General features: G+C 37.1%; 1 protein-coding gene across 1 annotated transcript; it reads right to left on the bottom strand.

Annotated features, from left to right (window-relative positions):
• Positions 1–15527: 15527 nt before the first annotated feature.
• Positions 15528–23921, bottom strand: LOC149837592 (heme A synthase COX15-like). The gene is made up of 8 exons (XM_090007435.1): positions 23551–23921; positions 22577–22884; positions 18688–18913; positions 18356–18601; positions 18129–18239; positions 17685–17816; positions 15740–15905; positions 15528–15644 (listed from the first exon to the last, which is right to left on the bottom strand). Exons 1-8 carry the CDS (start codon positions 23716–23718, stop codon positions 15640–15642), a joined length of 1362 nt encoding a protein of 453 aa, XP_089863561.1. The 5' UTR covers positions 23719–23921; the 3' UTR covers positions 15528–15639.
• Positions 23922–24554: the final 633 nt, after the last annotated feature.

Here is a 24554-nt window from a genome sequence, read left to right as displayed (position 1 = left end):
CCCATATCTTGTATATTATTAGATTTGCTTAGAATTTATAGATTTTATTTTGTTTTTACTTTTTAGTTTTCTTCATGAGTTTTTCATGTTCTTTTTGTTTCTTTCTATAAGTTTCATGTTTTGTCATATATACATTGCATTCATTATATTCATAGAATGTACATTTTTAATTCATGTCAGGTTATTCTACTCCTTTCTCTCATTTATTTCCTCTCATGTGCATTCACGTAGTTTCATATAAGCATGGGAGAGTGCCACTGGGACAGTGTCATTCAAGCATGGGGGAGGGTGTAGTTTGCACACCTAGATATTTCTGTTTACGTTCTTGCACATGTTTACACATTTCTCATGAAAAGTAGATTTTTAAAGAAAGAGTTTGAACTTATATGAATGTTATTTCAAATCTGATGTTTTTAGAGGATTTTTAAGCCCCACGAAAAAATTTTCTGACATAGATCTAAAAATTATGGTTGTTTATGCGGATTTCGAAGAAATGCTGATAGATACATGTTAGAACTTATTTTGAATCACAAATATGAATATGCACAGTTCTATTTTTGAAAAACTAAGCAAATGAACAAAAGCGAAAAAAAAGAGCTCAAAAGTGAAAAAAGAGCATGCGTTAGGTTGTTTGGATAATTCCACAATCCTTAGTAGATGTAACTTAGATGTAAGTTGAAACTTTTAATTCCATTTCGAACAGGAGAGTGGAAATCTTCGTGATCCTAAGTAGCTGAGAACAGATACAAGTTGAAATGTTTGACTCTCATGTTGCAAAGGTGAATGAAGGAAGTCACTTTTATGTCTTAGTTGATATCTTTTGGTATGTATTGAAAAAGTATAGAAGATATTGACATTGCATAAGGCATAAAAGCAGACCACACGCAAGCTAAAAAGAAAAAGCGTGAAAAGAAAAAAAAGAAGAGAGAAAAGAGCTTAAAAAGAAAAAAAAGTTCAGTGCTTAGAAGTGTGATTGAGAAAACCTGTGCAGGAAATATATGAGTGAGGATAAGTAAATAATAACTTGTTTTTATTGGATTTTCCAAGAATAAAACATAAATAATTGTGATATTTAGAAAAGTGAAAGAAATTCTTTTTTTGTGGTGGAATATAAAAGACTCTAATTATGTTTTGATTTTTTTTGTAACACGAAATATTTGTGAAAACAAAGTCTTTAATTACCTACTGCTTATGAGGATGTGTAATATTATGCATACATGACAGAGATGTTTGTGGGTAGCATCACTGCAAACCCTCACGAGACCTTACTCGTCCACTGGGGTAAACCAGGGGTTGAAAGGGCTTGTTGTATGAGCTAAATGCAATCGTGATTCCTACGAAAGTGAGTTAGGTGATAGTTTTCATTTCATGCATTTTTCTAGTTTGCTCGAGGACTAGCAAAACATAAGCATGGGGGTATTTGATCATGCATATATTTCAAGGTGATTTCACATTAAAATATGCATGATTTTATGAAAAAATGTTTTAAAAACCCAACTTTAGGCTAGTTTTTGTTAAATGAGCCAAATTGATTTCAAAACAGAAAATGTATGAAAAATAGCTTTATTTGTATATTTTAGTACATATTTTGATGTTTGATATTAACATAGTAGTTTTAGTTTTAGTTTTAGTTTTAGTTTTCAGTAAAAATAAAAAGAAAAAGAAAAATTAGAGTTGAGAATATAGTTAGTTTTAAAAATAAATTGAAATGAGGTTGATTGTAAATATTTTTTTTTTAGAAGTAATCTTTAGATTAGAGTAGTTTAGTTAGTTTTGAGGTTTTTAGTAAATAAAAAGTCTTTAACCATTTTTTTTATTTTTGAAAAAAATAAAACAAACCGGTTTGAACATCTTTAAAAACCCAAAAGAGGGAAAATGAAAATCGTTTTTTCTCCTGTGCGCCTCTTCCTCTTTTCTAACCCTTCCCCTCCACCTCATTCTTCTCTTCTTCTTCTCTTTCTCCCTATTTTTCTCTTCTCTTTTCAGGTGGAGGTGTCTTCAATCTGGAGATGGTGTACAGGAGGGGGCCAATTCTTTCCTAACCCCTCTAAGATTCACGGTAAGTCTTCCAATTTTTCTTCTTCTTCTTCTTCCAATTCTTCTTCTTCTTCCAATTCTTCTTCTTCTTCTTCTTTTTCTTATTTTCCCACATTTATCTTCTGTTGCTGGTTCGATTAATAAAGTTAGGATATGTTTCTGTTTAGTGAAAAATGAAAAAAAATAATAAAGAAAAGTTATTTTTTAGTTGATTGATCATCTGGATCGATATTTGCATTTTCCGGCGAAAGATAAGTTCTGGAATTACTGTTCACCGTATCATCCGGTAAAGGTTATTGTTCTTTGAATGTGATGAATGTTCTGGCTGAGTTCCATGAAGTGTCTGTTAATTGAATCTTCAGTGATTAATTTTTAAAAAAAATCAATCGGATATCTGAATCCGATGGAAATATTGGAATTATGAATTACTGAATTCTGATCACCGTGCGTTTATTGTTTTCCGGTGAGTAAATTTCTGATAATCAAAATCTGGTAAGTGTCCTAATGATGTTTAAGAAATTCCAGCATGAGTGAGTCTTGTTTGATCGACTGAAGTCAGCCGGATTGAGATATTTTCAATCGATTGAAATGCAAATGGATACGTTTATTTCTAATTTTTTATCATCGTGTTTTTTTTTTCGGCATCTTTGTTTTTTTTTTCGACAATAGATCATTTGATCTCTCTGGTGAATTGAAGTTGCTTTTGAGCTTTACATTTTCGGTGATTTCCTGCAATTGTTGCATCTCCAGTGATTCTCTACATTACATCTGCATTCGATGAAGCTGAAATTGATCGCCTGAGTGAATTCCGGCATCAACTGGAGTTATTGAGTATTTTGATTGACCGTATTTCACTAATATTCAGAAATTCTGTTCATTACTATAAAATTCTGTTTCAATTTAAAGCTATTCAAAGCTGAACTATGAATTTCATAAAGAGTCTGATAGAAGCTGGTGATTGATCAATTGAAATCAATCTGTTATTCAAAGTTCAGCAGCTGTTACTGTTCATTTTCCGGCGAGTGTCTGAAGTCTTGTTATTTTTCTAAATTCTAAGTTTGAAATATAGCTGAGATGTTTTTGCAAGCACTGTGTTCAAAAGTAACTGATTTCTTGTTGTTCTTCACTCAGCCAATTCTCTATTTTTTTCTATTTTTGTTCATTTTCCAATTTCTAAAATAAAATTCCAGTTTTACTTTTAATTCATGTATCAGTTTTTTTTTTCCTTGTTTTCATTTCAGACTATTGTTTTCTCTGATTGTCTGCATTCTTTGTTTTCAATGTTTTTTTTTATGTTCATTTTTTTCAAATTACTTAGTTCAATCATTTTTCCTGTTTAGTATTTTCTCGTTTGTTGTTGAATTTCACTATTTTGTTCTTGTTTCAATTACTGTTTTGCTTTTCCTTACATAAATCTCTTATTTTGTCCATTCCTTGTTTTTATTGGACATTAGTTAATTGAATATTAGTTAATTGCTAGATGTTAGTAAGTAATTAGCTAGATATAATTAGTTGTTGTTAATTACTTTGTTATTAGCTTAAGTAGTTACTTGTTTAGCATTTCTTAGTGAATTGTGATTTCATTAGATCATTTAGCCAGTATATTTCTATCTCTGGTACTGCTCGTGTTCATTTGATTTGTGCAGGATTGCACAGGAGTGAAGCGGAAGTGATTACGTGACACAAAGTACGAAGAATAAAGCTTCTTTTTACTTTTTAGTTTAGAATTAGGAATTTAATTGGGTTTGTAAATATTGCACTTTACGCCCTCTGCGAAGGGTATTCATTTGTTGTAATAGTTAGTTGTTTTTACCTTTCTTGAACATTTTACATTTCAAATAATTCAGCAATAAAGATTAGTTTAGAATTGTGTACTTGAATACGAAATATTCTCGTTCCCTGAGTTCGACTCGGTCTCATCCACTAGTGAGAACCGGTTTTTATTATTTGATGTGTGGTTTTCACATGTTTTTCATATAAAAATCTTTTCAAAATTACAACGCTTTAAAAGAAGACATCAATTGCACTTGCAGCCAGCCTCATGCATGCACGAAGGTCAAAAGCTAGATGCATGAACAGAGAAGTAAATAATCTAACATTAGTCCTAAAGGAAGGAATATTGGCAGTACAACATAGAGATGATGAATAAGCACCGATACCACCACCACCACTGGAGGGGATCTAGGGATCTGTTAAGTGATCTTTTGTGTGCCATCAACCAATTACATGAAGGCATTCCATTGAGCCCGCAACAACAACAAAATGTTGGGCCCACTCTAAATGAAGTCATGTGATTGGTTGTGGCACATAAGGAATCTTTTAAGAGATTCCTGGATCCCAATTAAGTTCACCCTACTTGATTAGACGTTCACTTTATAGTAGGCAAGACTAATTTAGACTAGGAAGACGCTATGAAAAGATGGAGATAAACCTGTTTCAATGTGAAATAACAGACATGTACCTACATATGTAAAAGACTGCAACACAAATTCTGAGCAGGCAATACATGTGACCACTAGAGAAGCACAAGAAATCATAATGGTGCTTTCTGTGCCACCCACAAGCATGATAAAGGACAATGATAATACGGTTAAGCCTCATAGAAATAAGGATCTCTCATAAACCAAATGCGTCAACTTGGACACCTTCCATAACAACTCATGTGCTTTGGATAAATCAAATGAAACTCAAAGAGATCAAATTCGATCAGGAGTATCGTGAGACCAGACATTATCGTTTTTTATAAAATTATCAAAAACTACAATTGCTTATAAATGTTATTTTTAGTTATCATTTGTTAGTTATTGTTATCATTAATATTTCAAAACTGTGTATTCAAATCATTGTAACATTGTTATGTTTATAAATACAATACTCGATTATCTCGGTAGACAAGAGAGCGATTATTGATTTTATCATCGTGTTTATTATTTTTTCATGGTATCAGAGCTATCAAGCTCAAACGAGTGTCCAATGGCCTCCTCGTCGTCACTTTTCCTTCCTATGACCTAGTGGAATGCTATTGTCAGTCTTGTCTTTATAAAACTAAACCGAAACAACTACTTACTATAGAGATCTTAGCTCGAATATGTCATGATCAACTAGAATCTTCTCAAGTTCATCGATGGCTCTTCATCTCAACCAGATCACTTCATTGTTGTGTCTGATGGAGGTAAAATAGAGAATCCAAATTACCCTATTTGGGTTCATTCTGATCAGCTAGATCAAGGCCTATGTTTTAGAAATTGTTCTCGATCAAATCATGAGAACAAGAACAACCCTTGATGTCTGGCTTGTCTTGAAAATAACATATGAATCTCAATCCCCTTTGAGACTCATTATTCTGAAGAAAGACTTGACTTTCATCAAGAATTTTTTTTGGATATGTTGTCATATCTAGACCGCAAAATTTTTTTAGCCAATTCTCTTGTTGTCGCCAATCACCTCGTAGACTATGAGAAACTAGTTCAAATAACCTTGAATGAACTTTCCCTCGAGTATGGAAGTTTTGTTCTAATCCACCAATCCTGCCCCGTATACCTTCACAGATCTATATGATCTACTTCTTAATCGAGAAAAACATGTGCTTCTGATCCATACCAAGTTTACTGAAACGCCCAAACCTCAGCATACTCTCTTCAGGGATCACAGTTGTGGTTGTGGTTTTTATCAAGGTTGTGGCAGGGGCTAAGGGAGAAATCCCTCTCAAAACTTGCCTAATAGCAACCCAGTTGCCCAAAATCAAGGTGGATGTGTGGTAGTAACCTGTCAATACTGTGAAAAACGTGGATATATTGCCAAAACCTGTTGAGATATCCATAAAGCCTTCTTTGCTATGTCCTTTCAGCAATTCATTGATGACTATTGGTATCATGACACTAGTGTTACGAATCATCTAACTATGGATGACCAACAACTTTCTAATAAATCCCAGTGTCATAGGGGTGAGCAAATCATGTTTGACAATGGTAAGATGCTTCTCATCTCCCACACTAGTAATCTTGTTCTGAAATCTCATGGCTCTTCCTTTAATTTAAAAAGTGTTCTTCATGTTCTTGATATCACAAAAAACCTTTTATTTGTGAGCCAATTTACTAAAGATAATGATTATATTTTTGAATTCATATCCTTTGAATTCCTTATCAAGGATCGTTAGACGGGCAAGATTCATCTAAGGGGATCGAAATCCAATGCGAGACTCTATCCAATCAAAATTGATGATCTAATGAAAGTAGTTACTTATGCAGGAAAAGTGGCATCTTTTGATCTCTGGCATCAACGTCTAGGACATGCAAATAAGATCATTTCTTAACTCCAATCATGCTATTTCTGTTAATAAAAACAAAAAAATAAGTGTGTAAGAGTTGTCTTGTTGGCAAAGCTCACAAACTTTCTTTTGGTCACTCTTTTTCTTCTATATCATCACCACTTGAACTTCTCCACGTCGATGTCTGAGGACCTGCTCTAGTCTCTTCCCGGGATGGTTTTTATTTTTATCTCTTTATAGTGGATAACTTTTCTCATTTTTCATGGTTATTTCCCATGCATGCTAAGTCTCAAGCGTTTGAGTGTTTTAGGTCTTTCAAGCATGTCACTGAAAAGCAACTTCAACTCTCCATCTGTGCTTTTTAATCTGATAATGGAGGCAAATTTATCAGTCATGATTTTGAAAACTTTTTATGTGACCATGGCATACTTCATTGATTTTCATGCCTGCGTTCTCCAAAACATAATGGGCTCATTGTGCGCAAACATTGATATGTCCTTGAAACCGAGCTTAGCTTGTTACACAACTCCTCTTTATCCTATCCCTTCTAGGTAGATGCTTTTCACACAACCGTCTACATTATCAACCGTCTTCCAACTTTAGTGCTTAATCGTAAGACCCCGTATGAGATTCTCTTTCTCAAACCTGTCAACTATCACCATCTTCATGTCTTTGGTGCACGTTGCTACCCGCTTTTGACTCCCTATCATACCTTTAAATTTTAGTCTAAAACCACTCTCTGTGTTTTTCTTGGCTATGCTTCTTGTCACAAGGGTTATCTTTGCTTTGATCTCTCTCAAAACCACACCTATATCTCTTGTCATTTACTTTAACGAGTCTGTCTTTGGGTTAGTCTCTCACTCTGCTCGTCCTCTCTCACCTGACATTTCCGAATGGGGTCTGTCTCAGCTCGTCGTCTTACCCCCTCCTGATCCACCTCACTGGCTTTTTCCCATTCCGACAGTCCCTCCTGATATTCTTGTCTCTTCTGATCCGACTGTCCTGTGATCCAACTTCTGACTGATGACCCACCCGACTCTCCTCAGCAATCACCCTCCTCCTCTATTGATCCTTCTTCTCCTCTTATTGATTATATCATTAGTCGATCAACTAACAATACCCACCCCATGATCACCTACTCTATGACCAACTTTCTTAAACCCCATGCATTTTTCACTACCCGCTACCCACTCTCCCTTGTCTGCTTTAGCTCTATTTTACTTACACCCGAACTCACTTTGTTTAAACAAGCCAATCTTGACCCCAAGTGGTGCATGACCATGCAGGATGAGTTTCACATGCTCAAGCTTAATCATACTTGGCATCTTGTTCCTTCTCAACCTCACTATAATGTCATTTGTTTCAAGTGAGTTTTTTGGATCAAACGGCATGATGATGACTCGATGGATCTCTACAAGGCTCGTCCCATTACTAAGGTTATTCATCAAGAAGAAGGAATCGATTTTTTTGAAACCTTCAGTCTCGTTGTGAAACCCACTACTATCTGTGTTGTTCTTGCTCTTGCGGTTTTGTCAAACTGGTTGATTCACCAATTGGATTTTAATAATGCCTTCTTAAATGGTTTACTTTTTTAAGATGTTTACATGGCCCAACCTCTAGGTTTTGAAGACTCTTTTTACCCTCAGCATGTATGCAAATTGAATCGGACCCTGTATGGCCTCAAGCAGGCTCCACACGCTTGGTAGCGTCTCAACTCTTATCTTCAGTCCCGCAAATTTTGTATCTCACTTTCTGATGCCTAGTTTTTTTTTTTTCAAGATAGCAGTCTGGTTATCTATTTGCTAGTTTATGTTGATGATATCATCATCATCGACAACTCCAATATTTTCATTAAGCAGTTGATTCAACGCCTTAGTCTTGCTTTTTTTCATCAAAGATCTCAGACGCTTAAATTATTTTTTGGGTATTGAAGTTCATTGTGAAACTCCGCCTGTGTATAACTGTTTAGTTATACACTGCCGGTCCCAAGCCCGGATAAAGGAGGAGGGTTGTGGTAGGCCTGTGACAGCCAGCATAAAAACTTAGTCATACCCTATGAAAATGAACCAATATGAGAATTTCGTTGGGGCGTTCCCTACTGAGCGACGCGCTGTACTCTCTAGGCCCGGAGGCAGTGATAAATGGGCAAGGGTTGCTAGGTCGTCGCCCAGAAGCGACGCGTCACACCGGCGCCCGGGTGTGGTGTCAAATAGGCAAGGGTTCCCTCACTTTGTTGGACGGGTGGGGGTAAAGAAGTTAGTCCAAGACCATAAAATTAGGTTAGCCACTTGGAACATAGGGTCTTTAACTGGTAAGTTGGTAGAGTTAGTAGATGTTATGTGTAGGAGAAAGATTGATGTTTTATGTCTACAAGAGACCAAATGGGTAGGTGAGAAAGCAAAAGTGATAGAACCTTGGGGATATAAGATTTGGTATACAGGAATAAATAGGAATAGGAATGGAGTAGGGATTGTTATGAGTCGTCAGTTTATAGATCATGTAGTTGAGGTCCGTAGGAAGGGTGATAGAATTTTACTTATTAAATTAGTATTAGGTACGGATATTATTAATATTATTAGTGTTTATGCACCTCAAGTAGGTTTAGATGATTCCATTAAGCATCAATTTTGGGAAGATTTAGATGGAGTAGTACAAGGGATATCTTATGGAGAAAAGCTTTTCATCGGCGGTGACCTTAATGGACATGTAGGCATTAGTAGAGATGGATTTGAGAGTATCCATAGAGGCTATGGTATAGGAGAAAAAAATGAAAGTGGAGAAAGGATTTTAGATTTTTGTTTGTCCTATGATATGATCTTAGCAAACACTTGGTTTAGGAAGAGGGAGTCTCACCTAGTAACATTTAAAAGTGGGGTTTATACGAGTCAGATAGATTTTTTCCTACTTAGAAAGAGAGATAGGGGTTGTTGCATCGATTGTAAGGTTATACCGGGAGAAAGTGTAGCTACACAACATAGAGTCTTAATTTTAGATCTTAGAATTAGACAATGCCGCAAAAGGGATAGACATAGGATAGATCCTAGAATTAAGTGGTGGGCACTGAAAGGAGCTAAACAAGGAATGTTTGTAAAGCAGGTAGTTAAGGAAGTTGATTGGTGTCTCGAGGAGGATTCAGAATCAATGTGGAATAAGATAGCGGGTGGCATGAGAAAAGTGGCTAAGGAGGTATTGGGTGAGTCTAAAGGCGGTGCACCACTAGGTAAGGATACATCATGGTGGAACGAGGATGTCAAATTAGCTATTAAGGTTAAAAGAGAGTGTTATAGAAATCTAAATAAGAGTCGTGATAATGAAAATTTGGAGAAGTATATGATAGCAAAGAAGGAAGCTAAAAAAGTAGTTCGAAATGCGAGAGCTAAGGTATATAAGGAGGTTTATGACAAGTTGGATACCAAAGAAGGCGAGAAGGATATTTATAGGCTTGCAAAGATGAGAGATAGGAAATCGAGGGATTTGTGAATGGTTAGATGTATCAAAGATGAAACACAAAGGGTTTTAGTCAAAAATGAGGAGATTAAGGAGAGATGGAAAGATTATTTTGATAAGCTATTTAATGATAGTCATGCTCAAAATCTTAGAGACTTCTCCATTCCTTTTCATGAGATAAATCATGACTTCATGCGCAAGATTCAAAAGAAAGAAATTGCAGAGGCTTTGAAGAAAATGAAATCAAGAAGGGCAGTTGGTCCAGATGGTATACCTATCGAGACTTGGAAATGCTTGGGAGAGAAAGGTTTAGAATGGTTGACAAATCTTTTTAACTTGATTTGGCGAACAAATAAGATGCCTAATGAGTGGAGGAAGAGTACTTTGGTGCCTTTATATAAGAATAAGGGTGATATACAAGATTGCACAAATTATCGTGGTATAAAACTCATGAGTCATACTATGAAACTTTGGGAGAGGGTGATTGAGTCTAGGTTGAGAAAGGTTGTCATGATATCGGAGAATCAATTTGGTTTTATGCCTGGAAGATCAACTATGGAAGCTATACATCTTCTTAGACAACTTATTGAAAGATATAGAGAGAGGAACAAAGATTTGCATATGGTTTTTATTGATTTAGAGAAGGCATACGATAGAGTACCTAGGGACGTTCTCTGGTGGACAATGATGAAGAAAGGTGTTTCCCTAAAGTACATTAGTATAATTAAAGATATGTATAAAGGAGTAGTAACCAATGTCCGCACTTGTGGAGGGGTGACAACCAATTTTCCGATAACGGTTGGGTTACATCAAGGATCTGCTTTAAGCCCTTTCCTATTTGCGATAGTGATGGATGAGCTTACGAGATCAATTCAAGAAAATATACCGTGGTGTATGTTGTTTGCTGATGATATTGTTTTGATTGATGAGTCTAGAGCTGGGGTTAATGCTAAGTTAGAATTATGGAGACCGACATTGGAAGCTAGAGGTTTTAAGTTGAGTAAGAGTAAGACTGAATATATGGAATGTCGGTTTAGTAAGCAACGAAGTAGTGATGGGAGTGTAGTGAAGCTTGGTGAGCAAGAAATACCGGTGAATGATTATTTCAAATATTTGGGATCCATCATTCAAAAGTATGGAGAAATTGATGGAGATGTAAATCATAGGATAAAGGTTGGGTGGATGAAATGGAAAAGTGCAATTGGAGTGTTGTGCGATCGTAGAATGCCATTGCGGTTGAAGGGAAAGTTTTATAGGACGACTATTAGACCCGCTTTACTATATGGTACGGAATGTTGGGCTGCCAAGAGACATCATATTCAAAAAATGAGTGTAGCTGAGATGCGGATGCTTAGATGGATGTGTGGAAATACAATAAAAGATAAGATTCGGAACGAGGAGATACGTAAGAAGGTAGGTGTTGCACCCATTGAAAATAAGATGCGAGAGAATCGTTTACGGTGGTTTGGACATATTCGGCGAAGGCCTAATGATGCTTCAGTTAGAAGGTTGGAGAAATGGGAAAATATATTAGTTAAAAGAGGTCGGGGTAGGCCTAGGAAGACTTGGTTGGAGATGATAGGAAAGGATATGAATGCTTTGAACCTCACCGAGGACATGGCATTGGATAGAAATGATTGGAGGAAAAGGATTCTTGTGGAAGACCCAAAATGAATTTCTTTTTTGGTTCATATCGCTGACCCCAATTGTTTTGGGATGAAGGCGTAGTTGTTGTTGTATTGAAGTTCATTGTGACTCCTCAAGTCTTTTTCTGTCATCAAACATATGCTTTTACTTTATTTCATCATGCTTCTATGGCCTATGTGAAGTCGATCTCTACTCCTTTGAGCTCCACTACTAGGTTATCTAAAGATGATGCTCCTCTCTTTCATGATTCTACTTTATATCAAAGCATTATGGGCAGGTTACAATATCTAATTATCACAAGACCTGACATTGCCTTTGCGGTCAACAAGGTTTGTCAGTTCATGCATCAGCTCATGGTTACTCATTGGTATACTGTTAAATGCATCCTATGTTATCTCAAGAATACCATTCAACATGGTTTATTTTTTGCACGCTCATCTTCTCTCCAACTCAATGCCTTCTTTGATGCTAACTGGGATGGCAACCTTGATAACCAGAAGTCTACCAGTGGTTTTGTTGTTTTGGGGGACTCTAACTTGGTTTCTTGGTCTTCTCGCAAATAACGAACAATAGCTCGATCCAGTACTGAAGCTGAATACAAGTCTCTCACTTGTGCTACATCTGATCTTCTTTGGCTCAAGTCACTTCTAACTGAGCTTGACTTCATTCCTCCTTCGTCACCTACTGTTTGGTGTGATAATATTGAGGCCTTATATCTCGTTGTGAACCTGATGTTTCATACTCAAACCAAACATGTGAAAATTGATTTTCATTTTGTTCGAGATCATGTGCAAAAAGGTCATCTTCAAGTTTAGTTTATCACCTCCTCTGATCAGCTGGTTGACAATCTAACCAAGCCTCTTTCGTTCTCATGGTTTGTTTTCATTCGTGATAAGCTCAACATGGTCGACCTCATGTTGAACTCGCAGGGGCATGATAAAGATAATGATAATATGGTTAAACCTCATAGAGATAAGAATCTTTCATAAACCAAATGCGTCAACCTGGACTCCTTCCATAACAGCTCATGTGCTTTGAATAAATCAAATGAAGCTTAGAGAGATCAAATCCAATCAAGAGTATCGTGAGATTATCGTGCAAACATTATCATTTTTGATAAAATTATCAAAAATGATAATTGCTGATAAATGTTATCTTTAGTTATCATTTGTTACTTATTGTTATCATATCAAAACCGTGTATTCAAATCATTGTAACATTGCTATGTTTATAAATAGAATACTCGATTCTCTTAGTCGATAAGAGAGCAAATATTGCAAATATCGAGTTTATCATTGTGTTCATTATTCTTTCAAAGCACTCGTTTATCATATATAATAATTGAGCGTGAAATTTGTCAATGTCTTGCCGAGGGTACACCCATACAATAAATAATTTAGATCCATTTCTTATCAGATAACCATATGTATCCCCAAGGGTCACACCTGAAAAAGAACAGAAAGCTTGTTTTTTTTTTATTCTTTTGTGTTTTTGAGAGAACATAAAGTATTATATCAGACCAAATTCTCAACATGGCATCTCTTTCACAAACGGAGCCCAATTAAGAAACACAGACTACACCACTTAACAATCACCCAGTAATCTACAATCCACAGCATACACCATTGCATCATCTTGCCCCATCACCTATATTCAAGAGGCACCACCTCCTGCAACTCGCCATCCCAGCCCGTCAAAGCTGGGCCTTTCGCTTCAAAACCAGATCATGTTACCATGCTTGGACCACCACCTACATCACAAAGAGCAAACAGAAATGACGGTTTTTTCACAACAGTTCGATGGATCCATGCGAAAGCAGATATGCCAGCAATCTCCATTAGTGTGGCAAAAGCAAAGGCGAACACAGCACCACCAAGAACAATGGTGGCAGGGACTATAACAGGGCTGAATATCAAGAGGAGAGGGGATGCTAAGAGCAGGATGGCGAAGGAAGCAAAGAGAGAAACGCACATCATGGCTAGGAGACGGCAGGCTATGGGCAGGGAGGCCAAGGTGGCGTACAAGATGGTGGAGCAGCCCATTTTCTGCTCGGTCCCTCGCTTTGTTCCTTGAGGTTGCGCCCTCTCTCTCTCTCTCTGGGTTTTGCAGGTTTGTCCATTATAGCCGTTGTGCTGCTCATGTCAAGCTAACGTGTTGAGAGAAACCTGACGCGATACAGATAGGTAGCACACGTGTTTGATCTATGTCCAACCATGGCCATGGAAATTTTATGGGGAGAGCTCTCAGCGTGATAGTAAACATCGTTTTATGGAGGGTCGTTTTTCTACCACCCTTAATTTAACGTTAGGTTAATTTTGACTATAGAAACAAATTTACCATATCATTCCCATGAAAACGTGTAATTTTCTCTTTATGCTCAATTTAAACACATTTCTACACTCAAGAGATACCAAAGGTCCAGTATTGTCGAATTTACAAGACAACAGGAGCAAGGCAAAGCTTTTATTTGTGAAGGAGTTTTGACATTTCATAGACGACTCCGGACAAGGATAAAGTATTGCAACTAAGGCTATGTTTGGGACCGTTGGTTTCCGCCATGCTCTCAGACTCTCTTCCTGTTTGAGAGCAGTGGCATTGCTCAAACAATGCGTTGGGCTGCTGTTGGCAGATCCAACACCATATTTCAACGACGCCTTTCACGAGAGGATGTTTTTGGCAACTTAACACCAAAGTGGTATCCCATGTGATAAGCGGGGTCCTGTGTCAAACTGAAGGCCCAGGATCGAATCCCTCTGCCACATGGGGCAGCTGTTGTTCTGGTAAAGTCCGCCTAACCCCAGCTGGTCGCAACTTCGTTTATCAACATCATGATAATTTGGCAACACACTGGAACCTGTTTTCATCCGATTGCAAGGCTCCCGAACATAGCCTAAAATGCATTTATAACGATTTCCTAAGGAGAAATCCGTCAAATCGAAATGAGTTTCAGGGTAGTTGATCTATGTTGTTTTTGCCAGACCCAAAGTCAAAAGTTTAGGGGGTTATTTAAAAACCAAGATACATTTGGTAGATACACTAAGGCCATATTTGGAAACCACCAGTCGGAGGTAGCCGGAGTGGAAGTGGGGGAAAACCCATCGCCAATGTCATTTGAGTTGGATGCGTTTGTAGAAAATAATGAAACTGAAGTGGTATTTGATGACTCCAGTTCCGCATTTTACTTTCCACCGGAATGAGGTGGTACTTCACCAGTTCTCCACTGGTGAACATTTCGACTGCTCCGTCAACCTTCCCACCGTTCTTCCTAGTTTTAATTTCAGCTTTTTAACTGCATTTCAAACAGCCACACAAGTGGAAGTGGTAAATTCTCAGCTGAACCATTCCACTTATCCCAAATAATCATGTGGATTTGTTAAAACCACAAATTTTGGGGATTCCCTATTTACATCCTTAGCTGCCACCGACTGGCAGTTTCCAAATAGGGCCTAGTTAGAACCAAATTTTTGGGAGCCATTTGAAAATTACGCTTTTAAGAAAAAATAAATTACATATTTCATGCAACTCAGAACAATTCTTCGTTCCTCTGTGGGCATTAAAATCCATAAAAGTGAACAGCCACCAAGTGAGCAGTTTCGCACTCACAACCATAAATCATTTCTCAACATACCGTGCACCAAGGAAAAGAAAAAGCAGTTGAACAATGTATCAGCAAGTTAATACAAATTCACCCTTCACAATCAATGTTTCGCCTTTTATTTCATAAATAAACTTTAGACAACACATCCCAAGAGCCATCAGCACGTTCTATCATGATAATTGTTTTATTTTCCTGAATGTGTCCTTATACTTGTATCTTTGATCGTCTACAATCAAAACCTCATATGAGTCGAGCATTGGATGGCTATTTGAATTCCAAAAAACTTGATGAATGCTCCTACATTATTCTGAGACGACTTCTAACTGCCTGATGCATCTGCAGTAGCAGGTTGCTACAAAGAAATATATCTGCTACACTTACGTACTGATAAGCCGTATGTTGCATGAAACCAAATGAACGAGTTCTCAACAGCTAAGATGACAAAATCTGAACTAACTCCGCCGTGAACAGAGCAAGAAAGTTGATGCCATGCTGAGTGCGATTTCAGCAAAATATGATGAAAAATTTTGAAAACTATAATTGAACAGTGAAAACTTTGTTGATGAATGGATCTCTGACACTAACCTCAACCAAAAAAGATGGATTGGCCAAAGCCTCAATGAACAAGATAACAATCTTCATATCAGCCTGTATAAAAAAGTAACACTCAATTGTCATGTTTGTAGATCCCAACTACCAGAATAGCCAATAAATTTAGATATTGAGTCACAAGGTTTACCCACCGGATTTTGGTAGTGAAGCCAAAGACTTGAGAAGGGCTGGAGATGGCTTCCTCACAGTGTGAGCAAGGATGATCATCATTGTCAACAATGTCAACGCCCCAGCTTGGTGTGCAGTTCCCAGCGAAACAGGAACATACGTCAGAAGAGTAGATATGCCTAGTGTAACCTGCATGGTTTAAAATGAATGAAGATCCCTATCATGTAAAGGGATATAAATACAGCTTTTTGTCATGTTTGGAAACATTTGTACAATTATGGTATACACCCTTTAGGGGGAAGCGGCAATCTAGGCTTAGAGTCGTCAACAAATGATGACACCAACAAAAGCACGAGGAACATGTACTAGCCAGCCCATCAATTCGCTACAGCAGCTCTGGTAAAGAACTACAGTGTCCAGCTCAATTAGCTGAGCCAAAATATTAACGGCACGTAATGTGGTTTTCTTAGTCATTGATTTCATGCAAGATAACGCTAAAGTGTCAAGTGGATTAGAGAATAAAAACTTTACCAAGTAAATGCTCATCGATGTTCATTTTATATTCTGATCCGGTTTCTCCAATTTTGGCCATATAGTAAGCATGAATGCGGTCTATTGATTGGCAAGAAAACTTGAACATTAAACATGCAGCCTAGCTGCGGCTTATAGATTAGCAATTCTTACTTTCATAACCAAGGTGGTACCCAATTTACAGTAGGAGAGGGGCCCAGTAAGCTTGAATTTTCTTTTAAGCTTTCAGTTACTCACGTGCACAATCCAAAGACTTTATATAGATCAGTCGTGTACACAATATTATCCTACAAAAAGATTTTAAGGGCCTGTTTGGATATAAATCCAGAAATTTAATTTTTAAGTTTTCTGATCTTCAGAGTTTTTAAACCTCTAGTTTTTTCAAAATCTAGAAACATGTAATGCTTGGATGTACTTAAAAAATCTAGAAAAAACACCAAATTAAAGTTTCCCCCTGTTTGGTCATTTATTTGAAGTTATAGAATATCTTCACCCTCCATCCAGGTGTTCTGACTTATTTTTCATACTTTTGAACAGATTAATTGCTGATTCTAATTCATGCTGCATGCCGTAACAGTGTCATGGTATTCCATTACATGATGCTACGTCCTTGCCTAGGGAGATCAATTGCACAGGTGATGGAAGAAGACTTACCACGGTGATTGAATTGGGCTCCACCCTCCATCTTCCAAACATCTCTAATCTCACTTACAACAGGATTTTCAAGAGGAGTTTGAAATAATAGCATTCCACAAACTATATTTCTAACAAGCATTTCATCAAACATTTGGTATGCAGATCCTAATTTGGTGTCAAGGGCATGATCAGAACAGCTGATATGAGCTCGCACGATGGTGTGGTAGAGGAAGACGTTCTGAGTAGGGGAGCTAGAGAAGAGAAGGGCTAGGGCAGACGATTGATGAATTCATCAAGAAAAGGTGAAGCGCCAAACACCAATCGATGCAAGGGCTCACCGAAACAGCCTAGATCGGCCGGAAAACCACCAAACCGTGGGTCTTTCCGCATCACTGGAGACAACCCATCGATGGCCGAGATTCATCGGATGCTTCGGGAAGGAGACGGAGAGGAGAGGAAGATGTTTTGATCCTCTACGAGAGAGAGAGAGAGAGAGAGAGAGAGAGAAGCGTATCAGGGGTTGGGGTGTGGGGCGGGGGAGCCCGTGTTTTAGGATAAAAAGTCCACATATTTTTTGGGTTTTCATAAATCCAAGTATGCATTGGATTAAAACATTTCTGGTTTTTATTAATAATCTGATTTTTACTTATCAAGCTTTACTAGTCAAACATCTGAACATAAATACTCTGAGTTTTTATTTTTCCATTATCTCATTTATCTGGATATGCAGATCTAACCAAACAGGCCCCTAAATGGGTAAAACAAGGAAAAAAGGACTTGATTTGCCTATGCAGTAATTACCTGCAGAGCTGCCATGCCTACAGTACTTCCAATCAGGGATTGAATTCCTGGATGAATGTCTAGTTTTCTTGTTGTAAGCCACATTGCCCCAATAGCAAACAGTGTTGCTGTTGCAAGAATTCGGTGATCAAGCTGCAAAATAAAATATTCAAAAGAAGAATGTAAATATCCTAATCCACTAGGGGAAACACATCAGTGTAAAATGTAAAAAGAGTTTAGTAGTTCCAATTTTGTAAGCCATAGATGCAATCAAGCCATCAATAGTAGAAAGAATTGGATGTATCAACTGATGTCTATTCATCTATTAAGTATATAAGGTATATGATTACAAACCTAAGAACATGTTATGACACGGATACACTAATATTAAGATGAATACAGTTACTAGTTACAGGGAGTCACATACACCATGAGTCTAGCCATGCATGAAGAAATAAAAGTTACCTGAACCATAGATGTATTCTCAAAAAAATTTCGAAAAATTGGCTTGAGGTCGAAAATGTCATCAGGAATCCATTTATCGCCCATCTTTGGGAATGTATTGAATGCACGGCCCTGACAATAAAGTCCACTAGTGAAAAATGAAACTGTTGTGTAAAATCATCACATAACATCAAGCAGACAGAATATTAATAAACAGAAAAGATGAACAAAACAGCATACTTCCATACCGCATCGTTTCCTGCAACAAAGGCTCCAGAGATAGCAGTGACGCCCACCAAAATGCTCACAGGTAGAATGAACTTGCGGACTTTAGCAGATCCATGAACCCACTGCATGGTTCCCATGGGTGGCTCTGGTATAACAACTGAAAGAGCAGTCCATAGCATGCCACAGTAGATTACAAAAGCAGATGTAAGATGTGCAGCCAGACGGTAAGCACTAACCCTTGGTTCAACGTACTTGGATACTGGTTCCTAGAAAAAGAAAGAACTACAGTTGAATATACAGCTGAATTGAGTGACAACTTCCAATTACCTAACCTTACTTGAGAAACACTTACATCAAGGCCACTCTTCACCATCCACCAGCCAACAAATCCCTGCCCAGCACCAAGTGCAAAGAGAGCAGAAAGCCTCAGTCCTAGTTGACGAGTGATATACCCTTTAGCAAGAAAATATGTGCAAGGCACTGCAAAGATGATACCCAATCCCCTTCCCCACATACGATGTGCATATTCCATCCAATATATGAATTTGAAATTTTCCAGACTCATGCCTCTGTTTAATCTGCATGGTGTCATGTTCCAACTAATGTCACCAACAATAATAAATAACATCTCTTTGAGACATTGCAACAAATAAATGTGAAGGTCTACAAGAAATTGAAAAAGGCACAATGTACACAACCAAAATGTCGACGAACACGGCACACATAATCTAGTAAATAAATTTCTTCATCAGTCTATCCAAATTAACAAACTAAGGTGGAGATATTTCAATAACCTTTTTACCTTTAGAAGCCAAGACATTCTAATAACTGTGCCTTACAAGTAGAGGATTCTAAGTGAACTACATGAGAAAACTGACCTCTGAACTGACAATAATCTTACCAAGAGGAACAGTAAAAATGAATAACCACCAGTAGCACCAGAGCGCCTGTGTGCATGGGTCTGTGTGTGTGTGTGTTTGTATATATATATATATATATATATAGAGAGAGAGAGAGAGTATGCACCCGTGCAAGTGTTTCACTTGACCAATCATGCCATCAATACAGGTACAGTCAGAGTGAGTATATTTTTCACTCAACTGCAAAATAATACCAAGTTTGTAATATGTGTACATCTTTGCATGTATCTATTAAATTCTTCAAGAAAATCCACATGGATAAAGGGGTTGCCCTTGTATGTTCCAGAAACTGAACCAAGCTACTAATGTTTCCTAACATCATGATAATAACAATTGGACTCTGACTGAAATTTTACTATGCCTCCCCTTCCATATCTTCCTATAGCATTGAACTTTGGGATAGTCACACATTGTATCCCTGCAATCAACTGAAACTAGCGTTTGAAAACACACCAAATCAACCTGGTGACTGGGTTGACTCAGCCTCTTACTGGGTTAACCCAGTGAACGACCCAGAACCTCACAAACCTCCGCCGATTGATGGGCTGACTCGACTGAGTTAACCGAGGTTAGTCATGACTGAGCCAAGTCATAGATTGACCAGCCAAGTCATTCATTCATATATATATATATATATGGACAAACACATATTATATATTCTATATAGAATTATATATATTATATATGACATAATACGTATTATACATATTATATATAAAAGGATACATGAACATATATGAATAATATACTACATAATAAACAAATAATAAAATTATCACTTTGTATACATGCATGTATATTACAATACACATTATACATACTAGAAGAGTAAGTGTGTTCTAGAGTCATCAAATTGGGATTTGATGGCAGCTACTTCACAGTTGCTTATTGGAAGAGGCTTTCCACAGAGTCCATCTTTCTGCGTGGGTGATTCTATAGCTATTTTTGGTGACTTTTGCTGTATGTGTGCCTGCAGAACATAATTATGCCCCTTTTTTGTCTGGTGAGGTTGGAGATTTTTCAGGAGGACCATATCTGGAAATATAAACCTCCTGATTGGTTTCCAAATCTTTAAAATGTCGCATACTGAACCTATGTAACTGGTCGGGGTCTGCCCAACCCCAGCTTGCCAATCTAAAAAAGGAAGAAGAGCAGCTGTCCATATGGCCAAGCTTTATAAGTAAAGCTTATGTCAAAATTTTATTATGAGAACAAATAAAATTAATAAATGTATTAAAATAAGTCTACATATCAAGTAAATTGAAGTTTCTTAAAGATATGTATATGAAAAAATATTAAAGCAAACAACTACCATTTTATACAACATATAATTGAATAAGAAAACTCTGAAAAGATTAACCAAGCATTTTGTCCACAATTAGGATGAAGCAATAGAAAAAAATTAATTTTAAAATATTTACATGGCAAAAAGTGTTAAAAAATGCATACCATTAAGGGTACTGCATATATGAATTGAGAGGTATATCAGCCAAATTAGAAGGTGTTGGAGATGTCGTTGGAATGTAAAACCAATAGGGAATGCTGTGGAGCCATTCTTGCTTTTTGATGGGTTGGATCTCTTTGCACATTCTCTATTTATAGACTAACCTAGTAGAAACAAATAGCTGCCTTCCATAATAGCCACTTGAAAATGAAAAGGCATGCCATTGAAAATGAAAAGAATGTGTTTGGCATTGTCAAAATAGTAGGAATCAACTCTTGGATCATGTTGTTTGATGTAAAAATATGATTTTATGGGGGTTGGAATTTTGATACATTGTAGGCCGTTGATTTTTCAACCCTGCAAAATCTTACATACACGTTCAAATAGCATGATCCAAGCACCAAATTCTACTAACCCAAACATGTAGATCACATCAGGAGGGTCAGATGTGAAAAAAACATTAAAAGTTTAAAAATATTCAGTTTTTACTAAGGGGTTCCACACACACACACACACACACACACACACACACATATACATATATATATATATGAAAAGTATAGATATGAAAATATTTATGAAGAGAATATTATAAACTTAGACAAACTTTACTTGTTTACCAAGTCATGATAACTAGTAAGAATAAATAAATTAAGTTCTTTCATAGAACATGTGAATGCATTGATTACAACTATAAAACCATTAAGTAGTTGTTTATACTTCATGTAAACAAGTGTATAATGGGGATACTTTTAATAAAATAATAAATATCATAATCAAGTATTTAAACGTAATATAGGGCTTTAGTGCTTAGATGGAATAGATTCAAGAAATACAATAAAAATATTGCAGTTACATTAAATTATAAAACTTCCTACTTTCATCCAGCACATTACATCCTTTTTAACATTAAAAAATTATTCAAAAAACATAATATTTTTAAAGAAAACAAGTAAACAAAAATTCTGAATAATTCATGTCTCAATATTTTAACGGGTTCCCCATGTGTTTCCTACACGTTTCAGAAATGTTGGGTTTCGCATTGGAAACAATTTCTTAAAAAATCTATTTCCCACATGTAGGTGATGTTCTTGGTAACCCTAGTAATACCTATGTAGTTAAACAGATGCCTAGTTGACACTAGGACAACATAGGTGCTGGCCCGCTTCCTAGATAGCTTGGTGAAGGATGGGGAACTAGGCAACTTCTTAGGATAGTAACTTACAAGAAATTGTTCAAAAATTTCTACATAGTGTTACAAAAATATAAGGTCATATTAATAAATTTCCAGAATTTTTCATATTATTTAAAATTGAATTTTTTTATTATTTAACTTTTTTGGGGGTGGTGGGGGGAAGGGGGTTAAGTGTCACCAAGGGGGCTGGTGAACAATTAGTAGATTCTCTACTTTGGGCAGCAAACCACAACCCTCAATGGAGCATTCCAAGAATACCAAGTCCCTTTCCATTCAAATGAACATACGCCAGCATAACAGAGTCTTTGGGCCTTGGCAACCTGCGACCAGTCACCAATGCACCTGGTGACCATGGACTGGCACCTACGTGCCACTAGTCCTTTCGAGTGCATAGGGACATACATCCTCCAAGAACAATGAATCCGTTTGTGGGAACTAAAAAAGCTCATTTAATTGAATTCACAATTGTATATCATTAGAAAAGTATGTGAAACATGAAAACCAATACTGAGGACAGTGCACTACTAGATATTGGTTGACAATGCCCTTTCCTTGTTTCTTTGGGCAATACAGATGCTGCTGATAAAAAAAAAGGATTTCATGATGAAACCAAAATGGATAATAAATTTTAGATAGCATGGAATGCTGATTCATAAACAAGCATGGTTTAGATTGCACTAACCTCTTGTACTCGGGAGACTGTTTGTACTTCTCAAATTCGACCTCCCATTCTTCCTGTGACAGAGGAGGAAGCCTGCCTGTGAATTTCCAGTCAGTCATCGAGAGGCCGGACCGTGTAAGCCTCGTCACACCACCAAGCACCACCATGCTAAACACCCAAGTAGCACAACCAAAGAGCCAAATTCCAACCTTCTTCTGGGCATCAGGCCCTTTTGTTACGAGCATGGAGATCCCAGCCTTTGTAATTTCCGCAGATGATAACAAAGTCGATGTAGTAGACATGTTCATTGATGGTGGGGCATAGAAAACCTGCTATTATCAACCCAATAAATTCAGAAAGAAAATAAAAATTTTGTACCTATGATGCACAACCGCAAAAACGCAATTAAACACCCAAAAAAACACAGGAGCGAATACTAAAAACTCAGAAACTATATGTAAGTAAATGCAAGTATCTACTAAAAGTATCTGATAAAAAACGTCATTAAATACAAAAAACCAGACGTTGAGAGTAAAATTTAAGAAATAAATCAAATAAACTTAAGATGCAACCACACATTATAAAAAATAAATACAAGAAAGGGTGGCAAACTTGAAACGTAGATTTAGAGAGAGAGAGAATATTAAGCTAACTAATTCAAAAAACAGTTTTTTTTTGGGAAATACCAAAAAATCCACAATGAAACTCGTTGCTTGAATAACTTAAGAAATTTAAACAAAAAGGACACCAAATACTAAAAGCAGGAGGAAAAAAATCAATAATCCGGATAAGGATCGAGCGAAAGAAATGAACAGACAATCACATAGGGGGAAAAAGATATAGCTTAGAAGGGGAAATTTTGAAACCTAGATAACAGAAGAACATTGAGCAAATCCATTCGAAGAATACCAAAAAAGTACGACTTTTTCGTGATCAGAATGGAATGAACAGAAGTAAAAACAAGGGGATAAAAGGGTGGGATACAAAAACCTAACCTTCTGGACGAATCGGTTGAAGAAGAGGGAGGAGCTCCGGCCGGCGATCTCCTTGCTGGAGATCGAGAGAGAGGAAACCCTAGAAGCCATCCCGGCCTCATTGGAAACCCTAGAGAGGAGGGGCGTCCTGCCTCGCCGGAGGAGGGAAACCAATCGACTCTGGAACATCGGTTTCCTGCAGCTCCAGCCAAACCGGGAAAAAGGTGGAAAATGAATTCTCTTTCCTCCTCTTCCCTTCTTCTTCTTCTTTGTTTTCCTCTTTGAAAGTCTTTTTCCTTTTCTTATTGGAGAAGAGTGGCCACCGATTCTGAAACAGCCCACAGGAAGGAGAGAGAGTCCCGAGGACCAAATGGAACGCGAGAAATGTGATACTTGCCTGACTGCATGATACAGTGCCACTGACGATGTTTAAACGGGTCGGATACAGGCCTGATGGCTTAAGATCCGAACCATAATTCTATATTGGGCACAAACACATATCGGTATCGGAACTAAATACAGAACTGATTCCGGATTCGAATTTCAGATGATAACACTGGATACATAAAAAAAACCAAAAGAAAGAAAAAAGATCCAAACAAACTTCACATGTAAAAAAGTGAGAAAAACAGGATTGGATCTGGTCTGGAACCTCGAACCTGATCTAGATTGCAGAGAAAGGTCCATTTTTAAGATGCATATCCTATGTATCTGTCTGATCCGTGTGTGAACTTGGTAATTACTATGAAACCTGATGTGGATTGGACATAAGTGTCATATATGATATCCAATCCAAGTCTGAATCCGATTAATGGGGTGATTTTGTTTAGGGATTTCATGACTGAATAGGATTTGGTGTTGGATTTTTTCATCAGAGTTTGAACTCCACCAATCCATGCCCATTAGCCAATATTTGATTAGACGAAATTGGTATTGGATACATTTCCTTACTTCGTTCCTCTCTAGGCAAGCAAAGTTTACACAGATTACTACCAAATTACAAAGTATTACATGGAAGAGAATTA

This window comes from Nuphar pumila, chromosome 5 (genome assembly GCF_984573655.1).
Source record: "Nuphar pumila chromosome 5, dmNupPumi1.hap1.1, whole genome shotgun sequence".
Classification (NCBI taxonomy): Eukaryota; Viridiplantae; Streptophyta; class Magnoliopsida; order Nymphaeales; family Nymphaeaceae; genus Nuphar; species Nuphar pumila.
The sequence above is the reverse complement of the archived record's forward strand: the minus strand, read 5'-3'. Positions and strand labels throughout refer to the sequence as shown.